This window comes from Neovison vison, chromosome 12, assembly GCF_020171115.1.
Source record: "Neovison vison isolate M4711 chromosome 12, ASM_NN_V1, whole genome shotgun sequence".
Classification (NCBI taxonomy): Eukaryota; Metazoa; Chordata; class Mammalia; order Carnivora; family Mustelidae; genus Neogale; species Neogale vison.
Genome location: NC_058102.1, coordinates 19,978,422 through 20,006,155, shown reverse-complemented (window position 1 = coordinate 20,006,155; position 27,734 = coordinate 19,978,422). Strand labels below are relative to the sequence as shown.

Here is a 27,734-nt window from a genome sequence, read left to right as displayed (position 1 = left end):
TGAAAATTTTAATATAAACCAGGAGTTAACACTAAAGCAAAAAGCAGAAAGAAAAGTATCTCAGGGATATTAAGAACAATTTAGTAAATATTTATTTAGTGCCTACTGTATGCCGAGTATATACCACACTAGATGCAAGGGACACTAACAATAAATAAGGTATGGTCCCTACCCTCAAGGAGCTTACATTTCCACAACTTAAAGTGCATCTCAAGTATTCTAGTTACAAAATTCCACCACTCCTTTTTCAAATGTGAACACATAACACAGCACAATTACCAACCAGGGTTATAAACAGTATATCAAAGCTAAAAGAAATCTTTGATATGATTTGTCCAAGTCTCTTGTTTTATGGAAAAACAGACAAACAAACTGAAGGAATGGCCATTTGTGCCTAGAACTCATGCGTTCAGATTTTAAGTTTGGTGCTTTGCCCATTTTCATCGTTCTCCAAAATAATATTCAGTAGATTTTTATATCATTCAAACTCCTGTAATTTACCTATTAGTCATTTTCTGCTAGACAAGGACCTCATAATTTATACCATATTAAAATCAGTATATGCTCTATTTACCACATTCTAGTCTCTGTGATAAAACAGAGATAATGATCATTCACGTGGTGGTTTGGCTATTACTTCAGGTGTGCTCAGTGTTCAAGATGCCAAGAGCTATCTACTGCCCAGCATCTGCCTGCCAGGGCCTCTCTTCTCCCATACCTCTCAACAGTATTCCTAAAGTGGGCAGGCTGGGAGGGATGTACTGAGCTACTTAGGTACAAACCCAGCCACTGACCAGAAAGGAACCCAAGAGAAGCTGAAGAGGTATTTTCCTAGCTGGCATATAACCTACTATTTCAACCATGCATATACTCTAAGGTGCCACAATGTGCCATAACCATAGGAGCAGCACTGAGAACAACTGGGCTTATAACCTGTTCTTCAAAATAGACTTCAGAAACCAAATTAAGAATGGGTGCTGGGGAATGGGTAAAAACATTGAAGTCCTGTAGGTGAAAAGAGAAAGCCACATTCCTTTGATCTAAATGATTAAACTATGAAGCAAAGAGGCTAAAGGCCTCCAGAAAGGCAGTAGCAGGAACAGGGAATGGGCCACTAGTATGAGGGGCATCAAGTTTTTTAAATGCTGGTTGTCCAACTTAAAGATTCCCCCCAGTTTAAGTAAATACAAGGGACCATATTCTGTCACACCATAGCCAATCGTGTGGTAGACTGGATACTTTGAAAAGTTCCTTTGAACGTAACTGTTTTTGATATCCTAGCACTAAGTCTATTTTTTAAAGCCAAGAATGCTCAGTTTCTCCCTGTACAACCAATAATGTTTGGCTTTTCAAATTTACATGTCCAATTACAGATAAATAAAAGAAATGAAAGACAATAAAGATACCTCTTACAGTGCTTCTTAAAATAGGTTTTTTTAAAATTTCCTTTAATATGTTGTGGATTCCATCAAATATAGCCCTTTAGGATTGTTTTTACTACCTCTACTAGTATAGACAAATTTACGGAAATTATTTTGAATATACCGTGTCTACTTCAATTAGCATAATTTTATGTAGGCAATTAAGGATGTCTATCTTGCCAGTATTGAGTTTCAGGAATTACACAGCTTATGGGATAAGCTTGACACCGAAATCTCACCTTGAGCCCTGTTCTGACCTCACTAGCTGGTGACTCTGTGCAAGACAACTAATCAGAACCTTGGGTCCATGTCCATAAAATAAAGACATTACAACCTGTCCTACCTCTATCACAGGGTTCCTATATATATGAAAATTCTGGGGCAACCATACAAGTACTATAAAATGACAATTACAGACATCAATGAGGTTAACCACCAAGATAATTTTTCAGCTTCATGCCTATACCCAAAAGCTTTTAAACAAAACAGCTTAAAGTGGTCATTAACCAAATGAAGACTCTGTTACCCAACCATGTCCCTACTCTACTAAGGCTAATCTTTGGAAGAACTTAATTCATTTTAGTGGAAAAAATCGGGGTTAAGATATTTATTAGTGTTTATACAAACAAGCTGCAACTACTAATTCAAAAATAGGAGGGTTTTTCCTCAGTAAAGAGTACATTCTTTAATAGGACTCTATTTGAATAAGAATTCCATACAAATAGAATATATACTTAACACAAGAAAGCAAGGGAGGATTTTACATTACACAGAACAGACATTCAGTTGGTTCAATCATGGGTGAGTTACCCTTCCAACCAAATACTTATTTTTTATATTTATTACAAATATTGCATTCAGTTCAGTATATGCCAACAATCACACAGTTTTAACATTTAGTAGCATGAAACCCACTTAACTGTTTCTTTCCAAAGGGATATAGGATGTAGTCTTCATTTCACAGGGGTAGAAGTGACTGAACTACTGTCTGCTCTTTAATGTTTCAACTAACCTGTGAAGACAAAACAGTTTCGTAACATTAACTTCAAACTTTCAGGTACAGAGCATGATCACTTATAGTAAGTTTTATGCTGACAGTGGATTTCAAAGCATTTTAAATGATAAAAGCTAAGACAGTTACACTGAAGAATAACATTATGGACCCAATTTCCATGAAAGCCTTTTAGCTTTCACTTTTATCTGTGCTCTGAATGAATAATCAAAAAGACCAAATATCTTTTTTCTGGGCTGTTAACTACTTGCAGCATGGCCAGATGTGCATAACTCAGAGGTGAAAACTAGTCTCAAACTGCACAGATCAATTCCATGACAGTGTAACTACTGTATCACTGGTCTGTGACAAGGACGTCCAACTATGTGTGTGTTAAGGCAGTGAGCATGGAGATATGTAAGGGAAGGTTCTTGAGAAGAAGACAGTCTTAACCTAAGTCCTGAAGGATAAGGAATTGGAGCATGTGGTGAGGAAGGGAAAAGTTTAAAAAAAACAAAAAAGGCAGAAAGCTGGTTTGTCTATCTATAATCAAGTAGGTGTGGCTGAAATAATAGCCGATGTATATGAAGACCAGAGGAAGAAAAGGCTGGAGGAACTTAATATGATAAGCTGCAAAGTAATCTGAATTTCATCCATAAAACTAAAGGGAAAGCACATGTGTACAAAGAGCTACACACACAAACAAATGCACAGATGGCTTCTGTAAATACACTTTACCATTCCATTGCCTCATCAAGGCCAGTGCCTTTGGTTGCTGAAGTTTTGAATATTTGCCATTTTCGGTCCTTCAGTGCGGGTAACCCAAGTGAATTTGCCATCTCTGAGGGAGTCATGGCCTGTTCCATGTCCTGCTTATTTGCAAACACCACTAAAATGGCTTTTCTCAGCTCTTCTTCCTAAATAAAAAATAGAAGGTACTTAATTTTCTCTAATCAATTTGCTTCCTTGACTTTAGAAAGAAATGTCAACAACTATATTATTTTAAAAGTTTATTCTATAATTATGAATCTACAATGTTCATTATAAATTATTTGAAATCATAGAGAAGTATGAAGGAAAAAAGCTTCATCCATAATTCTACCTCCCAAAAATGATCACTCTTAATACTCAATATTTTCTACTGCTTTATAATTCAGATACTTACAGTTTATTAATATATACATTAACACATTTAAGATCACATTTATATACAGTTCTATACCTGCTCTAAAAAATAAACATTAAATCATGGATATTTTTCCAAACAATCAAAATTTTCCAAAAAAATGTAATGGTTAAATACACTCTATACTATGAATGCATATACCATCAACTATGTAACTGTTCTCCAGTATTAGACTCTCACTAGGTTTTTACTTGACTATTACAGAAACCCAAGGGACACAGTCATTACACAGAAATCTTTGTGTGAATCTCTAATTCCTTAACAAATTCTCTAAAAGTAGAATCAAAGTATGAACTATATTGAGATTCTTATTATATATATATTAATAAACTACCTTCCAGAAAGGTTATAATAATTTCGGCTCCACCAACAGTATATGACAGCCTTGGAAGAATTAGAAATTACATATTCTTCCAAACACAGCATCTCATTAAATATCATCAGAGTATTAGAAATGCAAATGTTATGTGCAATACAGTTTTCTCCTATGCACTTTACATTCATGCCTTTTGCTCAGTTTTCTACTTATTTGCAAAGGGTCTTGATATGATTAAGAACACTAATCCTTAATCACTGATTATAAAACTATGTACTGGTTCCCTGTTTTACACTAATTTGTATTTGCAGGGTTTTCATTTGTATTAATATAATTAAATCTATCTTTTCTTTTGTAATTCCTTCCAATCCTTGGATTTAGAAAGATCCTATCTAGAAACGTTAAACATATTCTCTTACATATTCTTGGAGTTAACAACTTCAATTTTTTACATTCAATTCTTTACTCCAGGAAGAATGTATTTTTGTGTACAAAAATAACTTAAATTGGTTTTGCAAGTCTGAATGTTACAGAACAGACCTGACTCATAAGTTACATGTACTTTATATTATATATTCAGTGATTGAATCAATTACAAATTATTTCCTAAAGAATGAATAATTTTTAGTTCTTACTCATAAAATTATACAAGTCAAATCCCAATTTCACAAATAATCCAGCACAACTCAAGAAACTGTATACCGAAGCTAATAACACATTTCTTTTATGTAGTATTTTTTATGATAAAAATCCATACCATTTAGATTATATCTAAGTAAGCTTTTATTTTAAAAATCCATTACACTGAAAGCAGTTAAACAGTCCCTTAAAATTCCTTACACTTGAATTTATTCTAAGAAGCTCTTATGATAAATATGATGCTTCATTGTGAAAAAAAATAAGCAACATTTTAAAATCATTAGGTCTGCAATTTATAACTCAGAAAGCATTAAGAAGTCATTAGTAAAGAAATCAGAAGTCCGACATATTCTGAGAATGCTTCTACTCTGGTAATCAAATGGCCTAGAAAACATTTAAGCATTCAATGATTGGCTAAGTCAGAATCATAGTTCTGGCAGGAAAAGGGAACTTACTCATCTAATTTTCACAAACAAAGGCAATTTCGTTATTACTTAAATGAACCATAAGCACATTTGAAAAGCTTATTTAACAACTGGAGATTTTTTAAACTTTTGATTATTTAATGCATCCTCTGAATTCAGCTAGCCAATAAATTACTTTATGAATTTCAGTGACTACAATGTTTTGAGTTTTTAAGTGTTGTGCACTGTTCCACACATCAGGAATATTAGGGTAAACTCAACTTACATTTTAGAGTGGGAGACATATATGAACAAATATATTTTAAAATACTGGAAAGAAACAGTAAGTTGTACAAAAAATAAGGCAGAATAAGGTGTTAGCAAATAACTGAGGCTCCTCTCTGAGGCAGAAACACGAGATAAAACATGCCAAGATGGTAGCCATGCAAAGATGTGGAGGAGGAGCATTCCAAGCAGAAATATGAGCAGTGCAAAAAGCCCTAAGCCAAGTGTCGAATGTACAAGCTTGGAGTATCCAAAGAACAGAGAGGTCAGTATGACTGAAGCTGTAAACACTGGAAAGAATAAAGAATGAGAAAGTTGGAAGAGATAAACAAGGGCCAGAGGTGTGCCAGAAACCCAGAAATTCCAAAACAAACAAACAGGCTTTGTTTTTATACCCTAATCTGCTTCCTTAAACTAAGTTATACAACTAGAAATAGATTTTATGAAAAAGTACTTCACAGGAGTAACTTAAAATAGTTTCTTCAGTTTAGAGAGAGTTTTACCTCTGAGCTTCCTAGAAAGAATATAGTTTAAAGAAGTTCCTGTTTGGATTTTTTTCTTTTTTCTTTTTTTTTTTTTTTTTTGGTCTTTTTGTCTCCATCTCTCTTCCCAACAGAATTTCTGGAATAGGAAGTAATTTATATAAAAGAAAATGATACTAAAGCCAAGGGGGGAAATTTTCCTGCTTTTAATTATTCCTGCAAGTAGTAACAATAAAAACAGCAAGCAGATGTAAAAGATGTCCCTACATTTGAGTAAAGTTTTCTTACCTCCAACATAGCAACTAACTCTGATTTGGAAATGCCAATTCGATCTCGGTCACAACTGTCTACCACATAAATGACTGCATCTGTGTTTGAATAATAACATCTCCAGTATGGCCTAAAGAAAATTCAGAAAGGGAGAATATATTATTATCTGAAAGAAAAAGAACAGGTTATATTAATTTATATGCTAGGACTTGGCAATGAAGGGGATTAGGGGGTTTACATGCCAATCTTGCCAGCCCCCCGTGTTAGAATCAATGTTTCTGATGGTATGTATCATATCCTTCAGATGTGATGGAGTGGAATGATAAACATAATTCACAGGATCAGAAGTTTCAAAACGAGTTCAGACTTTAGGCTAAGAGAGTACTTTATAATCAATCTATAAAATCACTAACCGTACTGAGATAAAGTTATACATAGACCTTATTATGACATCTAATAATTCTCTAACTAGGAACTCCTTAAGGAATGGGTTCTTAAAAAAACTTTTAAAATGATTTTATACAGCAGACATTAAACTGACTACTGAAGACTTCATGAGCAGAAATGGCTAAAATTAGACAGGGACACAAAAGTGGTTCAAAAAATAAAACCAGTTAAGGGGCACCAGGGTGGCTCAGCCATTATGCATCTGCCTTCAGCATGGGTCAGGATCCTAGGGTCTGGGGATTCAGCACCATTTCGGGCTCCCTGCTCAGTGGGAAGCTTGCTTCTCACTCTCACACTCCCCTTGCTTGTGTTCCCTCTCTCACTGTGTCTCTCTCTGTCAAATAAATAAATAAAATCTTTAAAGAAAATAAAAATAAAACTAGTTAAAAGGCAGGAGGATGTTTGGAGAATGTCCTACTTGTGTTTTAAGATGGTAGGTACCACAGTGAGCAACACTGACAGTCACCAAACCCTCACAGTGGCCATGCCAAGCATAGAATGCAGGGCAGGAGACCTATGAAGACCTAAGTTCTACAGGGTATCTATGTTCACATTAGCCCTAAATGGTGGACTGAAAGTTATTTTTATAAAATCCAAAACAGTCTGTTTCAAGACAGAGTGACAAGAACTAAATGGAAGACCCTCTGCAGATAAAAACTACTGAAGTAATTAGATCTTGAGATTTTCATGAAAAAACTCTTCATTAAAGTAGTATGTGAAGAACTGGCTTCCTTAAATTTTTTTATTTTAATTCAACTGAGAGAATAAGTAGTTTTACCTCATTTTAAACCAGGTGGTTCCCATTTAAATTACAAAAGAAAACATATTTGACTTACTGCTCTTAACCTTTAAAGGACTTACTAAATGTTCAGTACTACAAAGTAATCTGGTCTCTGTACCATACCTGATACTTGTCTGTCCTCCTAAATCCCAAACTTGGAATTTAAGGTTCTTGTATGTTACCGTCTCAACATTGAATCCAATAGCTAGAAAAGAAATCAAAATCAGTAGTCTATGTAGACTAATGCATTCTACCTTCAAAGTATCCAATCCAATTTTAGCAATTAACGAATTACTACTGAATCATATTATTGGTTAAATTATTCCACTTAAGACAAAGACAAAACAGTTGCTGAGCTATACACACACACACACACCATCAATTAGGAATACCAGCACCACTTTCAGGTTATAGAAGAACCCCTAGTCACCTCTACAAATATAGAATTTTTAGCTCAATGGAAATCATACTGTTAAACTCCCTGTGTAATACAACCCTGGCATACAAGTGTTTAGGAGGTTATGTTTAGAAAGAACAGCCACAGATGCATTACAAAAAATGGAATTTTGACGGACAGCAAGTAAACAGGGAACAGAACCAAGAAAGCCTAAATTCTAAACTTCAGTAGGTTAAGGATTCGGCAACAGCTATATACTACTTTATGGAAACTGGTTTCTCTAAGTGTGGCAATCTCACAGACCCTTTGCAGACTTCCTCAAGAGCTCATCTGTAGTAAGGTTGTGGCTAGACAGTCAATGGGAGGTGTCCCATCTCTCTTCCCTCCCATCCTTTTTAGGGGGAGCTCTAACACCACATGGCTAAGGCAGGATACTGTTTTCACTGAAAGGAATCTAAGGGAGGGTGGGGAGGATTCTGAAAAAACTGGTTTCTAAGATTTTAGAAGCTTAAAAAATCAAAGTGAAAAATGACTTATAGCTATAACTGGACAATTAACTTTTGTTTTAAATTTAAGTCTATGTTGGTAAATGCTTCTAATGAGTATACGGTAAACATTCCTTATCACAACTGAAAAATAGCTATACTACACCTGAGTGAAAAACTAAAAAAGCAAGTTTATGAGATCTCCTTTAGAATTAGGTAGGAGTGTAATCACCATCTTTACCTCAATTACAAACACTGTTTATATGCACAGGACAAGAGTATGCTGTACAGTTTATTCACTGAAATGCAATTCACTGGGCTGTGTGCACTGCAAGGGCCAAGACTTAACCACAACAGAGATGGGTTACTTTGAGAAGCAAGAACCACAGGAACTAAAATTTACTGAAGATGGCATAAAGAAAATAACCGATGCCACGGGGCTTAAAAAGTTCTTCTTTCATGAAACCTAGACTTTTTTTTAATCTGGAAATTTAAATACCACTAAATATAAAAATATCTTGAGTGACGAGTGATTTTAGAGGCATAATTTAATACTCTTCAGCAAATTTTACAAACTCTTAGTTTAAATATATTAATCTTCTCTAAGTAAATTCACATCAACAAATTTAAAAAGTATAAACAACAGTATTCTCATGTAGTCAAACAGGACTATTTGAGAATATCCTTCTAAGGTATCAACAACCGATTTAAAGTTGAGGTGTTTCTTCTCTTGATATAAAAATATCAGTAATACCTAAAAAGGTACCAGATTAATTCAAGAGTCTGTCTCTTCCACTCCATTCTTTATAAACAATCAACAGAATTAAATAAGAGAAACAAATCTTAATTAAAATTATAACAAATAGGGGGGAAAAAGCCTATCAGATGCAATAACACCACTTAACACCTACATAATTCTTTAAACAGGTTTACAAAGTATTTTATGTACTTCATAAAGTCAGTGGGTATTATCTTCATTTTATCAATAAAGATAATGGCTCTCAATGAAAGTGGCTTCATTTCCCTTCATTAAAGTGGCTTAATTCCAGCCAACTTTAAAAATAGCTCTAAAGAGCAAAACCCAGCCATGCACAGGGGTTTACAAACTGCCTCTAAACTTATGAAAAATAATGTTACCAATATTATGTCCATACTAGAAGTTTACAAACCTTACTATATTAAAATTACCTAATTATTACATTAAATGGAAAACAAGAACCCCTACAAATTAGCTTATCATACCAACACTTACTAGGAATAGTAGTAACGACTTCTCCAACCTGTAATCTGTATAAAATTGTAGTTTTTCCTGCTCCATCTAATCCCAAAATTAAAATCCTCATTTCCCGGGTTCCAAACAGACTGGAAAAAATACTTGAGAAAAACCCACCTGAAAAAGTAATAAAAGATAAAATGCATTCAGTATTATTTTGTGAACTAAGTCCATAAACATTTAATCTTGCCCTTTGAAAGTGATACCGAATTAAATAATACTGTTATATTCTCCTCAATTCTTAGGTGCGTAAGTTGGCTACCAATGATATATGTTAATCAAGATCAAACAAGTAATTACTGATTGTCACCAGTCCTAAATAATGTGTCAGGAAGGCACAAGAAGATATATTCCCGAATAAGAGAAACAGAACCACTGTCCTCATGGAGTTCACTGTTTTATGTAAATTGTTTTAAAAGATTTTATTTACTTATTCCAGAGAGGTAAGAGAGAGAGCACAAGCAGGAGGAGCAGCAGAGAGAAAGGGAGAAAATATAGCAAGGGGGGCAGCAGAGAAAAAGGGAGAAGCAGGCTCCCTGCAGGGAGCCTGATGAGGGGCTGGATCCCAGGAACCTGAGATCATGACCTGAGCCAAAGGCAAGTGCTTAACTGCCTGAGCCACCCAGGCGCCCCCTGGAGCTCACTTTCCAATCATGAGAATATAGATACCTTAGCATGATCTCCTCACAACCCCTAAACACTAAAGAACAAATCAGAATGACAGTGGGACAATAAGGTTCTCACATGTGAAAAGCTATTGTTTTCACTGTATTGCACCACCATAATCTCTCTAAGAAATATAACTTGCAAAAGAAATTGAAACACAGAAGCCCAAAATAACAAAACCTAGTTTTGAGAGAAAACTCATTTAAAAAAGTAATAAATGTAGGGGCGCCCGGGTGGCTCAGTGGGTTAAAGCCTGCCTTCGGCTCCGGTCATGATCCCAGGGTCCTGGGATCGAGCCCCGCATCAGGCTCTCTGCTCAGCAGGGAGCCTGCTTCCTCCTCTCTTCTCTGTCTGCCTCTCTGCCTGCTTGAGATCTCTGTCTGTCAAATAAATAAATAATCTAAAAAATTTTTTTAAAAAAAGTAATAAATGTATCAATGTATCATTTCCAGAGAGTTTCCTATACATAAGGTATTGTGTAACATAAAAGCACTTGTGAACAAGAGTTGTGATTATCAGAATCACCACTGATTGGTGATTAAAAACTTCCGTGGCACCTGGATGGCTCAGCTAGTTAAGCCTCCCACTCTTTTATAAAATACATTTTTTTAATGATTACCAGAAAAAAAAAAAAACACTTTGTCCCCTTCCCAACAAAAGTCATCAGAGAAGATTAAAAGACAGTTACATGAACAATTAAAAAAAAAAAAAAGTTGACAACTGAACTGATGGCACATGCAATGCATGGTTATCTGACACAGAAATGACACAATTAAGAGCCTCAAGTCTAGAAAAATGAAGAACCATGGGCCAGAGGACCTTAGGAAAGTGTAACAGAAGGTGCATAACTTGACAAAATCTTTTCTACCTTTTACACCTTAATAAATAAATAAATAAATAAATAAATAAAACCTGGGGCACCTGGCTGGCTTAGTCTGTGGAGGATGCAACTCATCTCACAGTTGTAAATTCGAGCCCCACCTTGGGTGCAGAGATTACTTAAAAATAGAATCTTTAAGGAAAAAAAGACTTAAGGGTGTTATGGGAAAAGACAGGAAAGCACTTATGTTCCAACACAAGAAGTAAATCCCCTGGAAAATGGAAGAGGAATTAAAATAATCCAAAGAATTTGCATCATTCGGACAGCTGTAAACCAGTTTAAAAATCTGCACCTTCATCTGGGTTCCAGCCGGGAGGGAAGCTAGGGATAGCTGGTGCTTGTGAGGACAATGTTGTGCCCTCAATTAGCACTCCAAATACCGATACTAAAATTTCACTCACTGACCAGTAATGACCAATACAGTCCCTATTTCCTTCTCCAGCTTACTCTATCATTTACATGAAAAGCTACAGGTAAGCAAGCAAATACCAAGTTGGCTAGAAAACATTGGAGCAACATTCCCTTTGGATTTTTTAAACTGAGGCAATCCCAGGGTCCAGGACAAGAGAATCAAGCTTCCACTGTGAGGTCAGATCTCATCTTTAACAAGCAAGAAACCTGCGACTGACAAACTGCCAAGCTTCTCAAGGCCAACTCTGTCCCCCCAGTCAAGCTGGGTCTGAGGAGGTGAGGCAAAAGTTCATGGTCAGGGTTAAGGACTCAGGGCCGGCTTCCCAGGCCGAAGCGCTCTCCGGGGCCGCGCTGCCCCCACCCCCTGACCCTTCTGGGATTCAGGGAACAAGAGTGAGAGCAGGGGCGAAAGTTCCAAGCCCAGGGTCCACCCCCACAGGTGGACCAGCCAAGGTAAGTTAAGTCTTCAGCGACCCGCCCCTGAAAAGCTGACTACTCTGGGCTTCCCAGGCTGGCCCCCCTCCTCCTCCTGATCCTAGCCCTCGGCCGCAGCACCTCCATCGCTCTTGGGAGCCTTTCTCGGATTCCTCACCCATGGTGAACCGCCTGTCCGCCCTTGTCGATGGTCAGAGACAGGCCCCGGCCACGGCAGCTACTCCTATTCGGGCCTCGGCGCCTCCACCTCTGCTCGCCTTGGCCTCCGGGTCCGCCTTCGGCTCCCAAGCGAATCCCTTGGAAGTCCGGTCCGCCAGCAACTTCCACGTCGGACTCCCGGCGGGGGCGGGAGCGAAGGGCCGCAGCGCCTACGCGCCAGGAACGGCGACCTGAGCGTCCGCGTCGTCGCTTTCGACGAAACTTTTCGGCGCGCTAGGTGGAAGCCAGAAGATAAAAATATTCAAGGACCCCAAATCTCTCTTGATTCTGTTTTCTTGTACTTAAAGGGCTTCCAAATAGGGAAATTCGAATTTTCATTTTAAATTCTGACACCCAAAAGTGGCGAATCTGCCAACCAAAAATTCGAGTCAGGCCTCCACACTGCAGCCGGAATGGACGCCGGCACAGGGTGTAGCGTCGCAGAAGTTGTAGGTGCTGAAGTACCCTGCGGGGGAGACGTACCTTTTCCTGGGTGCTTTTCCCACACGGAAATAGGACTGCGTAATAATGGTAGAAACAGCCCCGCACGGCCAATACTAGTCAACCTTACACTTGAGGTCGCTAACTGGGGGTTTTTGGAGTCGCAGTGGCGTGCAGGGTCTGCGTTAGAGCCGTTCACCCCTTTCTTCCACCTGAGCACCTGACCCCCCCTCTGCGATGGGCAGGATGGACGAGCTGGTTCAAATCACAAGGACTGAGGACCTGTTCCCTCCAGGAGCGTGAGAGTAATGCCGGTCTTGACAGAAAATTGTATTGGGAGGAAGGAAGTGATACTGGGAAGATGGGAAAAAGGGATTCCCCTAGATTCTGATTTTTTTTTTTAAGATTTTATTGATTTATTTGACAGAGATACAGCGAGAGAGGGAATCCAAGCAGGGGGAGTGGGAGAGGAAGAAGCAGGCTCTCCGCTGAGCAGGGAGCCCGAAGTGGGGCTGGATCCAAGGTCCCTGGATGATGACCTCAGCCGAAGGGAGACGCTTAACCGCTGAGCCCCCAGGCGCCTTTAGACTGTAACCTTTTAAAAGGTGGAGTGTGGGTGTCTTAAAAATTCTTAAAGGTGGTTACCTGGGTGGCTTAGTTGTTAGGCGTCTGCCTTTGGCTGAGGTCATGATCCCAGGGTCCTGGGATCCAGCCCCGCCTCCGGCTCCCTGCTCAATGGGAAGCCTGCTTGTGTTCCTATTCTCGCTCCCGCTCTCTCTCGCTCTCTCTCAAATAAATAGTCCTTTTAAAAAAAAAAGAAAAATGTCTTACAGGTACACAGAAAAGTAAATCTATCTCTAGCCCTCAATCCCACAGTTCTTCATAGAAGTCACCGTTGTATACATTGTCTCCTTCCAAATACAATTTTTGCATATTATGTTTTTATTTAAAGTAGAGATTTTTAAAAAAAAAAAAGTAGAGATTTTCATCCATTCAAAAGACGTTTATGGACTGCTTCGTTTTTACTTCAATTTTCAGCTCTCTCCAGCTGCCTAGGCATTGAACTAGATTTGCCTGTTGCTCTCTCCTCCCTTCCTGGCTTCTCAATCATAAATTCACAAAAATTTTCCTTACAAGGAGAAGTTCGGTTTTATTTGTTATTTATTGTTTATTTATTTATGGGAGAGTTGAGCCACTCTTTATCTAAACATCTAGACCTTTTTAAGGTTGTGCTTTGTAAGCATTATGTTATCCCAGCTGTTGGATCTTAGTGGGCTGAGATTCCACTGACCTTTTTCACCTGTTCTTCATCCACCTCCAGTCCATATCTTCCTACACTGAGCTACTGCCACTTGGCAAATCTTGTCCATTACCACTTCAGATTTTGTCCATGCCAGATTTATGTTTCCAGTATAATGCACATAATTGTCTGAAAATATGAATTCCTTTTAAGGGAGAACTGAAAGGAAAGATAACACTGTAAAGTTTATATTTGCACCACATATTCTGAACCAAATAAGCAAATGAGACCTATATGAGAACACTGAGTAAACTGAAGCGCTATATACAGATGAAAAAGCATTGTTAATACTATTGGATGGCATTTCAGCCTTTTTTTTTTAATTTATTTATTTTTTTTTCCAATTTATTTATTTTCAGAAAAACAGTATTCATTATTTTTTCACCACACCCAGTGCTCCATGCAAGCTGTGCCCTCTATAATACCCACCACCTGGTACCCCAACCTCCCACCCCCCCGCCACTTCAAACCCCTCAGACTGTTTTTCAGAGTCCATAGTCTCTCATGGTTCATCTCCCCTTCCAATTTACCCAAAGCATTTCAGCCTTTTATAAGGTGTATTAAGCACCTAATTACAAGTCATGATGGAAACAGTATAATAAAAACCTTTTAGGTGATTTGATCAAAAACTTTATTTTTAGGGCACTTGGCTGGCTCAGTTGATTAAGCAAATGCCTTCAACTCAGGTCATGATCCTAGAGTCCTGGGATTGAGTCCTATATCAGGCTCTCTGCTCATCGGGGAGTCTGCTCCCTCTGACCCTCCCCTTCTTGTGCTCACTCTCTCTCTCTCTCTCAAATAAATAAAATCTTTTTAAAAGCTTTTTTTTTTTTTTCTGGAAGAAGATGTATTTACTCATTTGGGGGCAGGGGTTGGTGAGCAGAGGGAGAGACTCTCCAAGCACACTCCTCAGGGCAGGGCTGAATCTCAGAGCCCGTGAGATCATGACCTGAGCCAAAGAGTCAGATGCTTAAGACTGAGCCATCCAGATGCCCCCAAACACTTAATTTTTAAAATTTATCCATTTAACTCTTTGCCTTGTCTATTAAGATTTGATCTCATTTCCTGGCTGCATCAAAAACTTTATTCTCAGAAACATTTGATCTACAGAAAAATCTGCAAATACTGAGAAATTTTTTTCTAATGTAGATTTAGAACAACTAAAATAACTTTTCCTGACCATGTTCAAGGCCTTATGCTGTGCCTATTAAATAGTCTAAAACAATCCCTACTCTCAAGGTGCACTCATTAACCCAAGGATGCTTAGGACAGAAAATTTAAATGGTTTCACAAAGTGCTGAGACATTTGTAAAAGCAAAGCCATAAACCGCTTGAAGAAGCTTGGCTAGTCTTTATTGATGATAACATCGCAGCTCTACCTTCTCCTCCCTTCTCTCAGTTCCCAACTCCTAAGGCTACAGCAGTTCCTACTTTTATAGAAACACAGTTTTCAAAGTGTAAAGGAAAATTTAAGGTTGTGAAAAGTTAGATAACAAAACTTTCACTTCCTGTATCTTTTCTGATACTAAGGACAGTCATTATCTAGGAAAGATACTTATCTTTAGGGCAATATCATTTTTTAAAATGTAGTCATTCTTATTATATTGGCCTAGTATTACAGTTCCTGCTTACTAAAAACAAATACTTAAGGAAACAATTTATAGTGCCATGCTGGAATTAAAGCTAAATATTTAGATTGTAGGTCTGTGGAATTTTATTATTCAAACAAGCACAAAGAATTGACCTCACCTTTTGAGTTTTGCTCAAATGTCATTCTATTTGAAATTGCAATTGCGGGGGGGGCTGCCTGGGTGGCTCAGTGGGTTAAGCCTCTGCCTTCAGCTCAGGTCATGATCCCAGGGTCCTGGAATCGAGCCCCACATTGGGCTCTCTGCTGAGCAGGGAGCCTGCTTCCCCACCCCCCACCCTGCCTGCCTCTCTGCCTACTTGTGATCTCTGTCTGTCAAATAAATAAATAAAATATTTTTTAAAAATAGATAAATAAATAAATAAAATTGCAATCTGGGGCACCTGGGTGGCTCAGTGGGTTAAAGCCTCTGCCGTTGGCTTGGGTCATTATCCCAGGGTCGTGGGATCGAGTCCCACATTGAACTCTCTGCTCAGCAGGGAGCCTGCCTCCCCCTCCCACCTCCCTCTGCCTGCCTCTGTGCCTACTTGTGATCTGTCAAATAAATAAATAAAACATTTAAAAAAATAAAAACTAAAATTGCAACCTACCTAACATCCTTCTCATCCTGATGTTCTTTAGAACTTGCCACTAAATATACTATCATTTATTTATTATACCTATTACATCCTGTGAATGCCAATATTTCTTGTACTTGGGCACTAAAATATTTGTTGAATTATAAAATAAGTTTTTAAGGCCATGCCATGAGGTTAGTTAACTTAAACGTATATTGTGCAATATAATTAAATGTGTTTTCTAAAATAGCTACACCAGAACCTCTTGGCCAAACTACCATTTTCACAAAGGTTGTCTTATTTGAGGAGAGGCCACCAGGTGGTGGTATTGCTTCAGACTAATTCTCCATAGACAGAACTCATTTGGTCCACTTAAAAGCCGAGTGGGTAATCCTTTTCAAATCTCATGGTCCAATAATAATTTGCTAAATTTTAAAATGCGAATGTTTTAATGCAATCCAAGCAATTAAAACAAGTTCAAAAGTCCTTTTACTATAAAGTCATGATAAGATCAAATAAGTTCAGAATTTTAAAGCTAAGAGGTACCTCAATTCTATCCACCTCAATTACAGATGAAGTAGAAAAACAGCTGGGACAGCAACCCTGAACATTTAACTTCTAGACCTGGAGTAACTAGATGCTTTCTGTAACTGAACCATGATCTATACATTTGGTAAATTGATTTTCAAACACATGACCATGACTCAAGCATCTGTAATTTCCAAACCTGGAAACTTAATATTTCTGTATGTTCCATTACCTAGTGGAAGTTACGTTCTTTGCTCAGATTGTATTCCATGAAGTGGAAACGTATGAAATATAGTAAATATGAATATATAATAAATATAAGCTTCAGAAGGGTTTATCATACTGTGTATTTATAATTGTATTTTAAACTAAGGAACATTTTTGAAATCATAACTAGGCACTGATTTTCACAAAGCAAGATGTGTATTTATATTTCAAATGTTTCCTTTCAATGGTATGTATTTTGTCAACAGAAAATTTCTCTTTAAGGGTTTTTTTGTTTCTTTGTTTTTTGTTTCTTGTTTTCTTGGAGTGCCTGAGTGGCTTAGTCAATTAAGCACCCAACTCTTGATTTCGTCTCAGGTCTTGATCTCAGGGTCATGAGATGGAGCCCCATGTTGGGCTCCATGCTCAACAGGGAGTCTGCTTGAAGATTCTTTTTCCCTCTCCCTCTGTCCCCTCTGTTCTCTCAAAATATATAAATCTTTTTAAAAAATAAAGGTCTATTTTTCTTATTGAGATGTAATTCACATACAATAAAATTCACAATTTTTAAGTTAAATACAATTAAGTGACTTTTACTATATTCACAAGGTTTGCAATGATCACCCAAATTTCAAAACATTTTCATCACCCCAAACAAAAACTCTGTACCCATTAAGCAATAATTCCCAGCTGACCCCACCCCTAGCCTCTTATAACCTCTAATCTATTTTCCTATTCTAGATATTTCATATAAGTGGGACCACACAATATTTGTCCAATTTTTGCCTGGCTTATTTTACTTAGCCTAATGTTTTCAGGGTTCATTCATTTACAGCATTTATCAAACACTTCATTACTCTCTATGGCTGAATAATATTCTATTAAATGGATATACATGTTTTATTTATTCATCAGTTGATGGATGTTTGGGTTGTCCTCGCTTTTGGCTATTTGAATAATGTTGCTATGAACATTTGTGTACAAGTTTTTGTAGGAATAGGTGTTTTCAGTTTTGTGGGGTATATACCTAGGAATGGAATTGCTAAATCATACAGTAACTCTTGCGTTTAACTTTTTTTTCTGTGTTTCACTTTTTGAGGAACTACCAAGCTGTTTTCCAGCTGCATTGTTTGCTGAAAGTATTTTCCACCATTTTACATTTGCACTAACAAGTTTGAGGGTTCTTATTTTTCACATCCTCACTTATGCTTATTTTCCACTTTTTAAAATCTGGCCATCACAGTAGGTGTAGAGTGGTCTCTCATTATGGTTTTTATTTCAATATTTGTGATAACTAATAATTCCTGATAACTAACAACCTTTTCAGGTGCTTTTTGCCTATATGTATATTTTCTTTGGAGAAATGTATATTCAAATCTGTTACCTATTTTTTAATTGAGTTATTTTTCTTTTTATTGTTGAGTTGCAGAAGTTTTCTATATGTATTCTGGATACCAAAACTGTATCAAATATATGATTACAAATACTTTTCCAATTCTGTGAGTTGTCTTCGCTTAATGGAGTCCTCTGATGCACAGCTTTTAATTTTGATGAAGTCCATTTTACCTGTTTTTTCTTTTGTAGCATGTGGTTTTGGTATCCTATCTAAGAAACTATTGCCTAATTCAAACTTACGAATATTTACACCTACATTTTCTTCTAAAAGAAAAGTAAAGTAAAACAAACAAAGCCCCCTAAATCTGGTTCATTCTCCCAATTTCCCTGTTTCTCTGCTCAGTGATCCAAATTCTGTCTTGCCTTAACACCTCTGGTTAATGCAGACTTGCTCCTTTCTAGGCCATCCATCAGCCTCACGGTAACCAAACCCTATTCATTCTTCTTTTACTTCCTACTCTTAAGCAGTAATCACTTAACTGATTTATCTGTTTCTCCCCACTCTCAGATACCCCTGAATGCCACCGTTTTGCTTCAAATGAAAGTCTACCATGTACTAGGTACTCAGTAAATGTTAACGGAATAAAAGTCGTGTTAATTTCTCTATCATAAGCCTTTAAAACTCATTTTAGAAAGATGTTTGTAATTGTTGGTTATTTACTTTTCCAGGAGACTGTGAAGCTTTTAAGGGCAGGGCCTTTCTTATTCTCTGTATCCCCAATGCTACTACATTGGAGTTCAGTAAATGTCTGTTAAATTCATGAATGGATGAGGCCTGAGATTTTTTTTTTTAAGATTTTATTTATTTATTTGACACACAGAGAGAGAGATCACAGTAGGCAGAGAGGCAGGCAGAGAGGATGGGGGGAAGCAGGCTCCCTGCTAAGCAAAGAGCCTGATGTAGGGCTCAATCCCATGACCCTGAGACCATGACCTGGAGCGAAGGCAGAGGCTTAACCCACTGAGCCGCCCAGGCACCCTGAGGCCTGAGCTTCTTAACTGGGCATTCAAATACTTCCACACTCAGGTCCAGCTTATTACCCCTCTCTAGATTAGGCAAACACTATGAATTGGGGGGAAACTCACAGTTTCCAGGACTCTCTAATTTTGGTTCTGAAGTAAAGTTTAGCACTATGATCAGGGAAGGCACCCACTGCTCTGTGGTTCCGATTCCTCTGCAAAATGAAGGATTGGACTAGATTACAGCTTCTCAACCTTTAATATATGTATACAAAGCACCCATAGATCCTGAACATGTGGGATCAGACTCTGATCCTGTGTTTCTACAAGCTCCCGGGGATGTTAATGCTATTGGTCCACTGACCACCCTTCAAGGAATTATAAGGCTGTCCTCTACAACTTTGTTTTATCTTCTGGACATGCCTTCTGTGTGACTGAAACTATAACATTTTCTATATTGCTTCTCCTCCCTGGGATGCTTTCTCCATGCATCCTCCTGTATGAATCCAACATATCTTTTCAAAGCACTTACTCCTGGGCAAGGATTTCTCTGACTGCCCTAGTGCCCCTACTCAATCTTTTTTCACTCTATTAAAATATTTATTGTTGGGCACCTGGGTGGCTCAGTTTTGGTTAAGCGACTGCCTTTGGCTCAGGTCATCCCAGGATGGAGTCCAGCAATGGGCTCCCTGCTCAGCAGAGAGTCTGCTTCTCCCTCTGCCTGTCCCTCCCCGCTGCTGTGTGCTTTCTCTCTCTCTCTCTCTCTCAAATAAATACATCTTTAAAAAAAAATAAATAAAGTATCTATTATGTTGGTGCTTGGTGTTTGACCCATCATCTGCAGATAATTGGTTCATTATTGGCTCTTGTATGTATGCAAGTACCCAGTTAGTTTTCTTTACTATAAGGCTTAACATAATGCCTCACATATGGGAAGTACTCAACAAATCATTGTTGAATAAATGAATGAATGAACGAATGACTCACTTCAACATTACTACTCCAAAGAGAAATCAAATGTTTTACTGTACTATATTGTTTTTTAGAATATGGAGGAAAGATCTAATATGGAATTTCCACAGTCTACTTACATGAGGCAATTCAATCTAAACAATTTGATCTTTCAAAAATAAATGATATCAAAATACCTAAAATGAGTTATATTAAAACTCAAATTTCTCTCTGCAGTTTCTGAAACGATGAAAATGGCTGCCACTGGTTTCTGTCCCAATTCCCAAAACCAGATATGCATAATATATTACATGTAGGAACTTGGCATTATATAGAGTAAGAGGTTGCTCCTATAGAATAAGAATTAGTATTATATCATGATTTCAATAGCCTGGTTAAACAACCTGCCTTACACCCAACACTATGTTATATATCAAATAATGAAGCGAACTCTGGTGAAAAACAAAGTCTTTATTATTGATTTAGAGAAGTTGTTTTTAAATTTTAAAGTTAAAATAAGGAAGTTCTTTGAATATTGCCTAACTCACTATTGTGGGAAAAAAGTTAGAGGCATTTCAGAACATAGTACCCTACTTTGCATTTCTATTAAAGTTTTTTTTTTTAACTTGCAGTATTTGTTTTATAAGATAGACTTTAACTCAAATATCCATTTATTATTTTTGACAAAGAAAAGAGCTATATTGTATATTATCAAATTCCTGATCAGGCAGATGTTTTGGTTGTAAGTTACCAAACTATAAAAATTTCTTGGTAGACTGTAAAGTGCCAGCTCCACAAATATAAAACACTTTAATCATGATTATGCATAAAGTATAACATTTCTGCAAAGTGTTAGAAAATATGAGTTGAATGAGCATACCTAGTAGAAGTACTGTATGGCTTGAGTGGAGATAGTAATCACAATGAATCTCATTGTTAGTAGGTTTTAATAATCTATATCAGTTTGTTTTATTTAAACTCCAAACGATTTCCATTCTTAACTTAGTTTACCCACCTCTGATGGAAACTCCTCCCCACAAAACAAATAATGAAGTAAAATATCTCAGCAGACTTTTTATAAAATTTTAATCATTTTTTATTTACCACTCTAGCTCTGATAAAATATTTATGGGAAGAGGTTATTTTTAGTTCAGACTTTGCAAAGCTCTGTCACCTCCCAATCTGAGTTCAGCAGAATGGAGCAACACAGGATATACAATTGATGGAAACCAGTAGGACTAAGAAGGAGCTTTTGTTATTCTTAAAAATTGTTCTCTCTCTTGAGGTACCTGGCTCAGGCAGTAGAGCATGCGACTCTTGATCTCAGGGTTGTGGGTTCGAGCCCCACGTTGGATGTAGAGATTACTTAAAATGAAATCTTTGGGGGAAAAAGTATCATCTCTATAGAATCTGGAAGAACACTTGAGATCTCCGGAGCCAGTCTCCTAATTTTATAAATGGGAATATTGTGGCCCTGAGGTTACCCAGTTCATAGTTAGTCAAGCTTGAACTCTTCTCCTTCTCTTCATTCCATGATGGCCCTTTTCACCTTTTTAAGTGAGACATGGAAAAACTATGAGTAGTGAGAGCATCAAGAAACACACATAGGGACGCCTGGGTGGTGCAGTTGGTTGGACGACTGCCTTCAGCTCAGGGCGTGATCCTGGAGTCCCGGGATCGAGTCCCACATCAGGCTCCCAGCTCCATAGGGGAGTCTGCTTCGCTCTCTGACCTTCTCCTCGCTCGTGCTCTCTCTCACTGTCTCTCTCTCTCAAATAAATAAAATAAAATCTTTAAAAAAAAAAAAAAAAAAAAAAACAAAAACCACACATAGATGAAAGAGGTGGCCCAGTCTCTTCTGGGCTGGCTGGGGAGCCCTGCCGGTTTATCCATACCCCGCTCAGCTCTCAAGAGTCGGCCATCCTTGATAGAGTCAAACTTCAACCACTGGCTAGAAATGACTAGATGGTAATTACACAAATGGTACTTTTCTAAATGTGTCTTATTATCCATATTTGTCACTGGATGTCCACATTTTTCAAAAAGGGTAACAAATATTGACTTTCCCCATGAATTTTTCCCATTATTGCCCTTCATTTTCATCATATGCACTTTCTAATATAAATTATCAAATATTTACTTTGGGTCAGTCAGTGTGCTAATCTCTTTAACTGTTTTACTTCATTCCATTTTGATAACTCTGTAAAAAGCATACTGTTTGTTATTCTCCCATATTTAAAAAAATATTTTATTTATTTATTTGAGAGAGAAAGTATGACCAGAAGGGAGAGAGGGAGAAGCAGATTCCCCATTGAGCAGTGAGCCAGACATGAGGCTAGATCCCAGGACCCCAGGATCATGACCTGAGCCAAAGGCAGAGATTTAACAGAGTTAGCCACCCAGGCACCCCTCCCACTTTTTTTTTTTTTTAAGATTTTATGTAATTATTTGGGGCAGAGAGGGCACAAGCAGGGGGAGCAGCAGACAGAGAGGGAGAAATGGGCTCTCCACTGAGCAGGTGCCCAATGCAGAACTTGATCCCAGGACTCTGGGATGATGACCTGAGCCAAACGTAGACACTTAACCAACTAAGCCACCCAGGCACTGCTCCCACATTTTAAAGAAAGAAAGAAAGAAATGAAGCTTAGATGGGTTAAGTAGTTTACCCATGGTACAGAGCTAGTAGTTGGTAGAGCTAAGATTGGATTCCAAGTTCTTTGGCATGAGAACCAGACTTCTTAAGCAGAATTGCTAGGTTCTGCTACTAAGAAAGAAACTGACCTACCCAAAATAAGAAATGTCCTTATTATTTATAATTTATATTTATATTTATGTTTATATGTATATGAAAATATTTACATATTATGTTCTTTTTTAAAAGACTTTATTTGAAAAAAAGATTTTATTTATTTGAAAGACAGAGATCATGAGCAGGGATAAAGGGAGAAGTAGACTCCCTGCTGAGCAGGAGCTCAATGTGAGACTTGATCCCAGAACTCTGGAATAAAGACCTGAGCCGAAGGCAGATGCTTAAGGACTGAGCCACCCAGGCACCTTAAATATTTTCTAAATGGTGTGTTCTTCTCCTTTTATTTGGGACAGATAGTAGTAATCAATATGAGGAAGTTTAGACCAATTTATCAGTCATTTTCAACTTAAATTTTATTCTTTGCAATGCATAGCTTTTAAAAAGTTATATATGTTTATATATCCAAAAAAGTAAGTTCAAGTGTACAAAAGGGTGAAGGATGTAAAGTCTCTCTCCTACACTGACTTCCATATCTAGAGTCATTTCTCAGAATTAATCACTGTAAAGAGTTTTAGGTATCCTTCAAAATGTATTCTATGCATATACACATGTACAGGCACATCTCACTTTCTTGTGCTTCACTTTACTGCATTTGGCAGATATTTGTGTTTTTTACCATTTGAAGGTTTATGGCAACCCTGCATAGTGCAAGCCTATCAGCACTATTCTTCCAACTGTATTTGCTCACTTCGTGTTTCTGTGTCACATTTTGGTGTTTCTCATAATACTTCACACTTTTTCATTATTGTTATATTTGTTATGGTGATCTGTGATCTTTGATGTTACTATTATAAGTTTTGGGGGGCCCCATGAACACTGCCCTTCCTTACAAGACAGCAAACTTAATTGATAATGTTCTGACTGTTCCATTAACCATGTTCCATTAACCAACTGTTCCACGTCTCTTCCTCTCCTTGGGCCTCCCTACTCCCTGAGATAACCATATTGAAATTAGGCCAGTTAATAACCCTACAATGGTCTCTATGTATTCAAGTGAAAGGAAGAGTCATATTTGTCTCATTTTAAATCAAAAACTAGAAATGATTAAGCTTAGTGAGAAAGGCATTGTCGAAAGCCAAGATAGGCCAAAAGCCAGGCCTCTTGTACCAAATAGTTAGCCAAGTTGTGAATGCAACAGAATAGTTCATAAAGGAAATGAAAAGGGCTTCTCTAATGATCACACAAATGATAAGAAAATGAAACAGCTTTATGGCTAATATGGAGAAAGTTTTAATGATCTGGATCCATCAAACCAGCCACAATGTTCCCTTAAGCTAAAGCCTACTCCAGAGCAAGGCCTTACCTCTCCAGTTCTATGAAGGCTCACAGAGGTGAGGAAGCTACAAAAGGAAATTTGAAGCTAGCAGAAGTTAGTTCATGAGGTTTAAGGATAGAAGGGATCTCCACAACATAAAATTGCAAGGTGAACAACAAGTGCCAATGCAGAAGCTGCAGAAAGTTATCCAGAAAATCTAGCTAAGACAATTAATGAAGGTGGCTGCACTAAACAGATTTTCAATGTAGACAAAACAGTCTTCTATTGAAAAAAGATGCCATCTAGAACTTTCTTAGCTAGAGAAGAGAAATCAATGCCTCACCCCAACATTTTTTTTTAATTTTTAAAATTTTTTTAATTTATTTGACAGAGATCACAAGTAGGCAGAGAGGGAGGCAGGGAGAGAGAGAGAGAGTGAAAGAAGCAGGCTCCCCGTTGAGCAGAGAGCCCGATACGGGGCTTGATCCCAGGACCATGGGATCATGACCTAAGCCAAAGGCAGAGGCTTTAACCCACTGAGCCACCCAGGCACCCCTCACCCAAACATTTCAAAGAACAGTCTGACTCTCTTGGTAGGGACTAATGTAGCTCTCAGCTTTACGTTGAAGTCAATATTCATGTATTATTCTGAAAATCCAAGGGCCCTTAATAGATATTCTAGATCTACTATGCCTGTGCTCTATCAATGGAACAACAAAGTCTGGATGCTAGTACATCTGTTTACAGCATGATTTTTTAAATATTTCTAGCTCACCGTTGAGAACCACTGCTCATAAAAAAAGGATTCCTTTCAAAACAGTACTGCTCATTGACAATGCACCTGGTCATCCAAGTTCACTGATGGAGATGGACAATGAGATAAATGTCATTTTCATGCCTGTTAACACAACATCCATTCTGCAGCCTATAGATCAGGAAATAATTGAGACCTTAAAAAGCCTTAGTATTGAAGAAATAAATATTGCAAGTCTATAGTTGCCATAGTGATTCCTCTGATGGATTAGGGCAAAGGAAAGAATTTATCATTCTAGATGCCATTAAGAACATTTGGAATTCTTGGGGTGCCTGGGTGGCTCAGAGGGTTAAGCCTCTGCCTTGGGCTCAGGTCATGATCAGGGTCCTGGGATTGAACCCGGCATTCGGCCCTCTGCTTGGCAGGGAGCCTGCTTCCCTCTCTCTCTCTCTGCCTGCCTCTCTGCCTACTTGAGTTCTCTCTCTCTCTCTCTCTCTCTGTGTCAAATAAATAAATAAAATCTTTTAAAAATTGGAATTCATGAGAAGAGATCAAAAGTCAACATTAACTGAAGTTTGGAAGAAGTTAATTCCAACCCTTATGAATGACTTTGAGGAGTTCAAGGCTTCGGTGGAGAAAGTAACTGCAGATGGAGTAGAAAAAGCAAGAGAACTAGAAGTGGAGTCTGAAGATGTGACTGAATTGCTGCAATCTCATGGTAAGACTTTATTGATGGGGAATTGCCTCTTATGGATGAGCAAAGAAAGTGGTTTCTTGAAATGTAATCTGCTCCTTGTGAAGATGCTGTGAAGATTGTTGACATTACAACAAAGGACTTAGAACATTACATAAACTTAGTTGATAAAGCAATAGCGGGGGGGGGGTTTGATAGGATTGACTCCAATTTTGAAAGAAGTTCTGCTGTGACTAAAATGCTACCAAACAGCATCACATGCTACAGAGAAATCATTTGTAAATGGAAGAGTCAATCAGTGTAATAAACTTCACTGTCATCTTATTTTAAGAAATTGCCACAGGGGCGCCTGGGTGGCTCAGTGGGTTATGCCTCTGCCTTCGGCTCAGGTCATGATCTCAGGGTCCGGGGATTGAGCCCCACATCCGGCTCTCTGCTCGGCAGGGAGCCTGCTTCCCCCGTCTCTCTCTGCCCGTTTCTCTGCCTACTTGTGATCTCTGTCAAATAAATAAATAAATCTTAAAAAAAAAAAAAAAGAAAAGAAAAGAAATTGCCACAGCCACCCTGTCTTTCTACAAACACCAGCCTGATCAGTCAGCAGTCATCAGTATTAAGGCAAGACCTCCACCAACAAAAAGATTATGACTTGCTGAAAACTCAGATGATGGTTAGGACTTCTAATCAATAAATAAGTTATGTACAGTTGACCCTTGAACAACATGGTTTTGAACTACACAGGTCCATTTACATGTGGATTTTTTTTAAAGATTTTATGTATTTATTTGACAGAGAGAAATCACAAGTAGATGGAGAGGCAGGCAGAGAGAGAGAGGGAAGCAGGCTCCCTGCTGAGAAGAGAGCCCGATGCGGGCCTCGATCCCAGGACCCTGAGATCATGACCTGAGCCGAAGGCAGTGGCTTAACCCACTGAGCCACCCAGGTGCCCCTACATGTGGATTTTTTTGACAAATACAGTACAGTACTATAAACAATTTTCTCTTCCTTGTGATTATTTATTTATTTATTTTGAGAGAGCTAGAGGGAGAGGGAGAGAGAGAATCTTAAACAGGCTCCATGCCCAGCATGTGAGCCTGACACACGGCTCAGTCTCACAACCATGAGATCATGACCTGAGCCAAAATCAAAAGTCGACACTTAACCAAAAGAATCACCCAGGAACCCCTCCTTGTCATTTTCTTAATAACATTCTCTTTTCTCTAGCTTACTTTATTATAAGAATATAGTACATAATATATATAATATTCAAAATGTGTGTTAATTAACTATTGTTGTCAGTAAGGCATCTGGTCAATAATAGGTTATTAGGAGTTAAATTTTGGAGGAGACAAGTTATTTTGTGGGTTTTTGACTGTATGGAGGTTGGTGCTCCTCAACCTCACCTTGTTTGTAGCAAATACACATTTTTTTTTTAGGACATAAAGCTATTGCCCACTTAGTAGACTATAGTATGATTAAACACAACTTTTATATAGACAGAGAAACCAAAAACTTTATTTTACTTGCTTTATTATGATATTTGCTTTACTGTAGTGATCTGGAACTAAATCTGCAATATCTCCAAAGTACACTTGTATATGTATGCTTCCCTTAATCTACATGGTAGCATAATATTCACACTGTTCTGTATCTTTTAAAACTTAACAATAATGTATCTTGGCACATGCTCTGTATCAATACACATAAATTTACCTCACTCTTTTTAAACAGTGGCGAAATGTTCAACTGCAGAAGAACAGGAGAAAAAAGTGAAATGAAAAGGTAAAAATTCATTAACATCAATAGACAGTGTTTCTTTGTCTCATTCTTTATATGTGACTAGAAGATTTCCAGCTTCTTGCCTTGCGTATCCCACAGATAGGTCCTCTCAGACTCCAAGAGATGAGAGACATAGGTGAACCCTTTGGTGCCATCACACAGAAAAGTTCATACCATGATATTCTGCACAACATCTCTTCTCCTACCCAGTTCCACTAAAACTTTTGTGTCAAAGCCACTTATCTAGTTATTGGCTCTGAAATGATGCACAAATCTGAGTGATAAACAACATGCAACACTCAAAATTGGCTTTCTTCTACAGTAATTTCCTTGGAATAAGTCTTCTATGAAGCTCAGGGGTTTTTCATGCAAGGAGATCCCTGGTAGACCCTCTTCAGCTAAAGTCCAGATATTCCGAGTTAGGTCTCACTCCATTTAATGAAACTATATTCCTTAGTTTAAGACAAGTCACACACACACCCCCCACTCCCACCG

At 37.9% G+C, this 27,734-nt stretch overlaps 1 protein-coding gene and 1 pseudogene across 1 annotated transcript; one reads left to right on the top strand and one right to left on the bottom strand.

Moving 5' to 3' along the window:
- Positions 1 to 67: 67 nt before the first annotated feature.
- On the bottom strand, positions 68 to 12,125 carry ARL1 (ADP ribosylation factor like GTPase 1). The gene is made up of 6 exons (XM_044227215.1): positions 11,927 to 12,125; positions 9,357 to 9,494; positions 7,346 to 7,427; positions 6,013 to 6,124; positions 3,151 to 3,329; positions 68 to 2,433 (listed from the first exon to the last, which is right to left on the bottom strand). Exons 1-6 carry the CDS (start codon positions 11,928 to 11,930, stop codon positions 2,403 to 2,405), a joined length of 546 nt encoding a protein of 181 aa, XP_044083150.1. The 5' UTR covers positions 11,931 to 12,125; the 3' UTR covers positions 68 to 2,402.
- An 11,609-nt stretch (positions 12,126 to 23,734) lies between these two features.
- LOC122890865 lies at positions 23,735 to 26,135 on the top strand (annotated as a pseudogene).
- Positions 26,136 to 27,734: the final 1,599 nt, after the last annotated feature.

Bases quoted from the DNA above. Each gene is read 5' to 3' on its own strand.
- ARL1 (XM_044227215.1), bottom strand. The intron at 3,330-6,012 runs GTAAGAAAACTT...TTTTTTATTTAG, and splicing joins AGTTAGTTGCTATGTTGGAG to GAAGAAGAGCTGAGAAAAGC. The intron at 2,434-3,150 runs GTAAAGTGTATT...TTGTCTTCACAG, and splicing joins CTTGATGAGGCAATGGAATG to GTTAGTTGAAACATTAAAGA.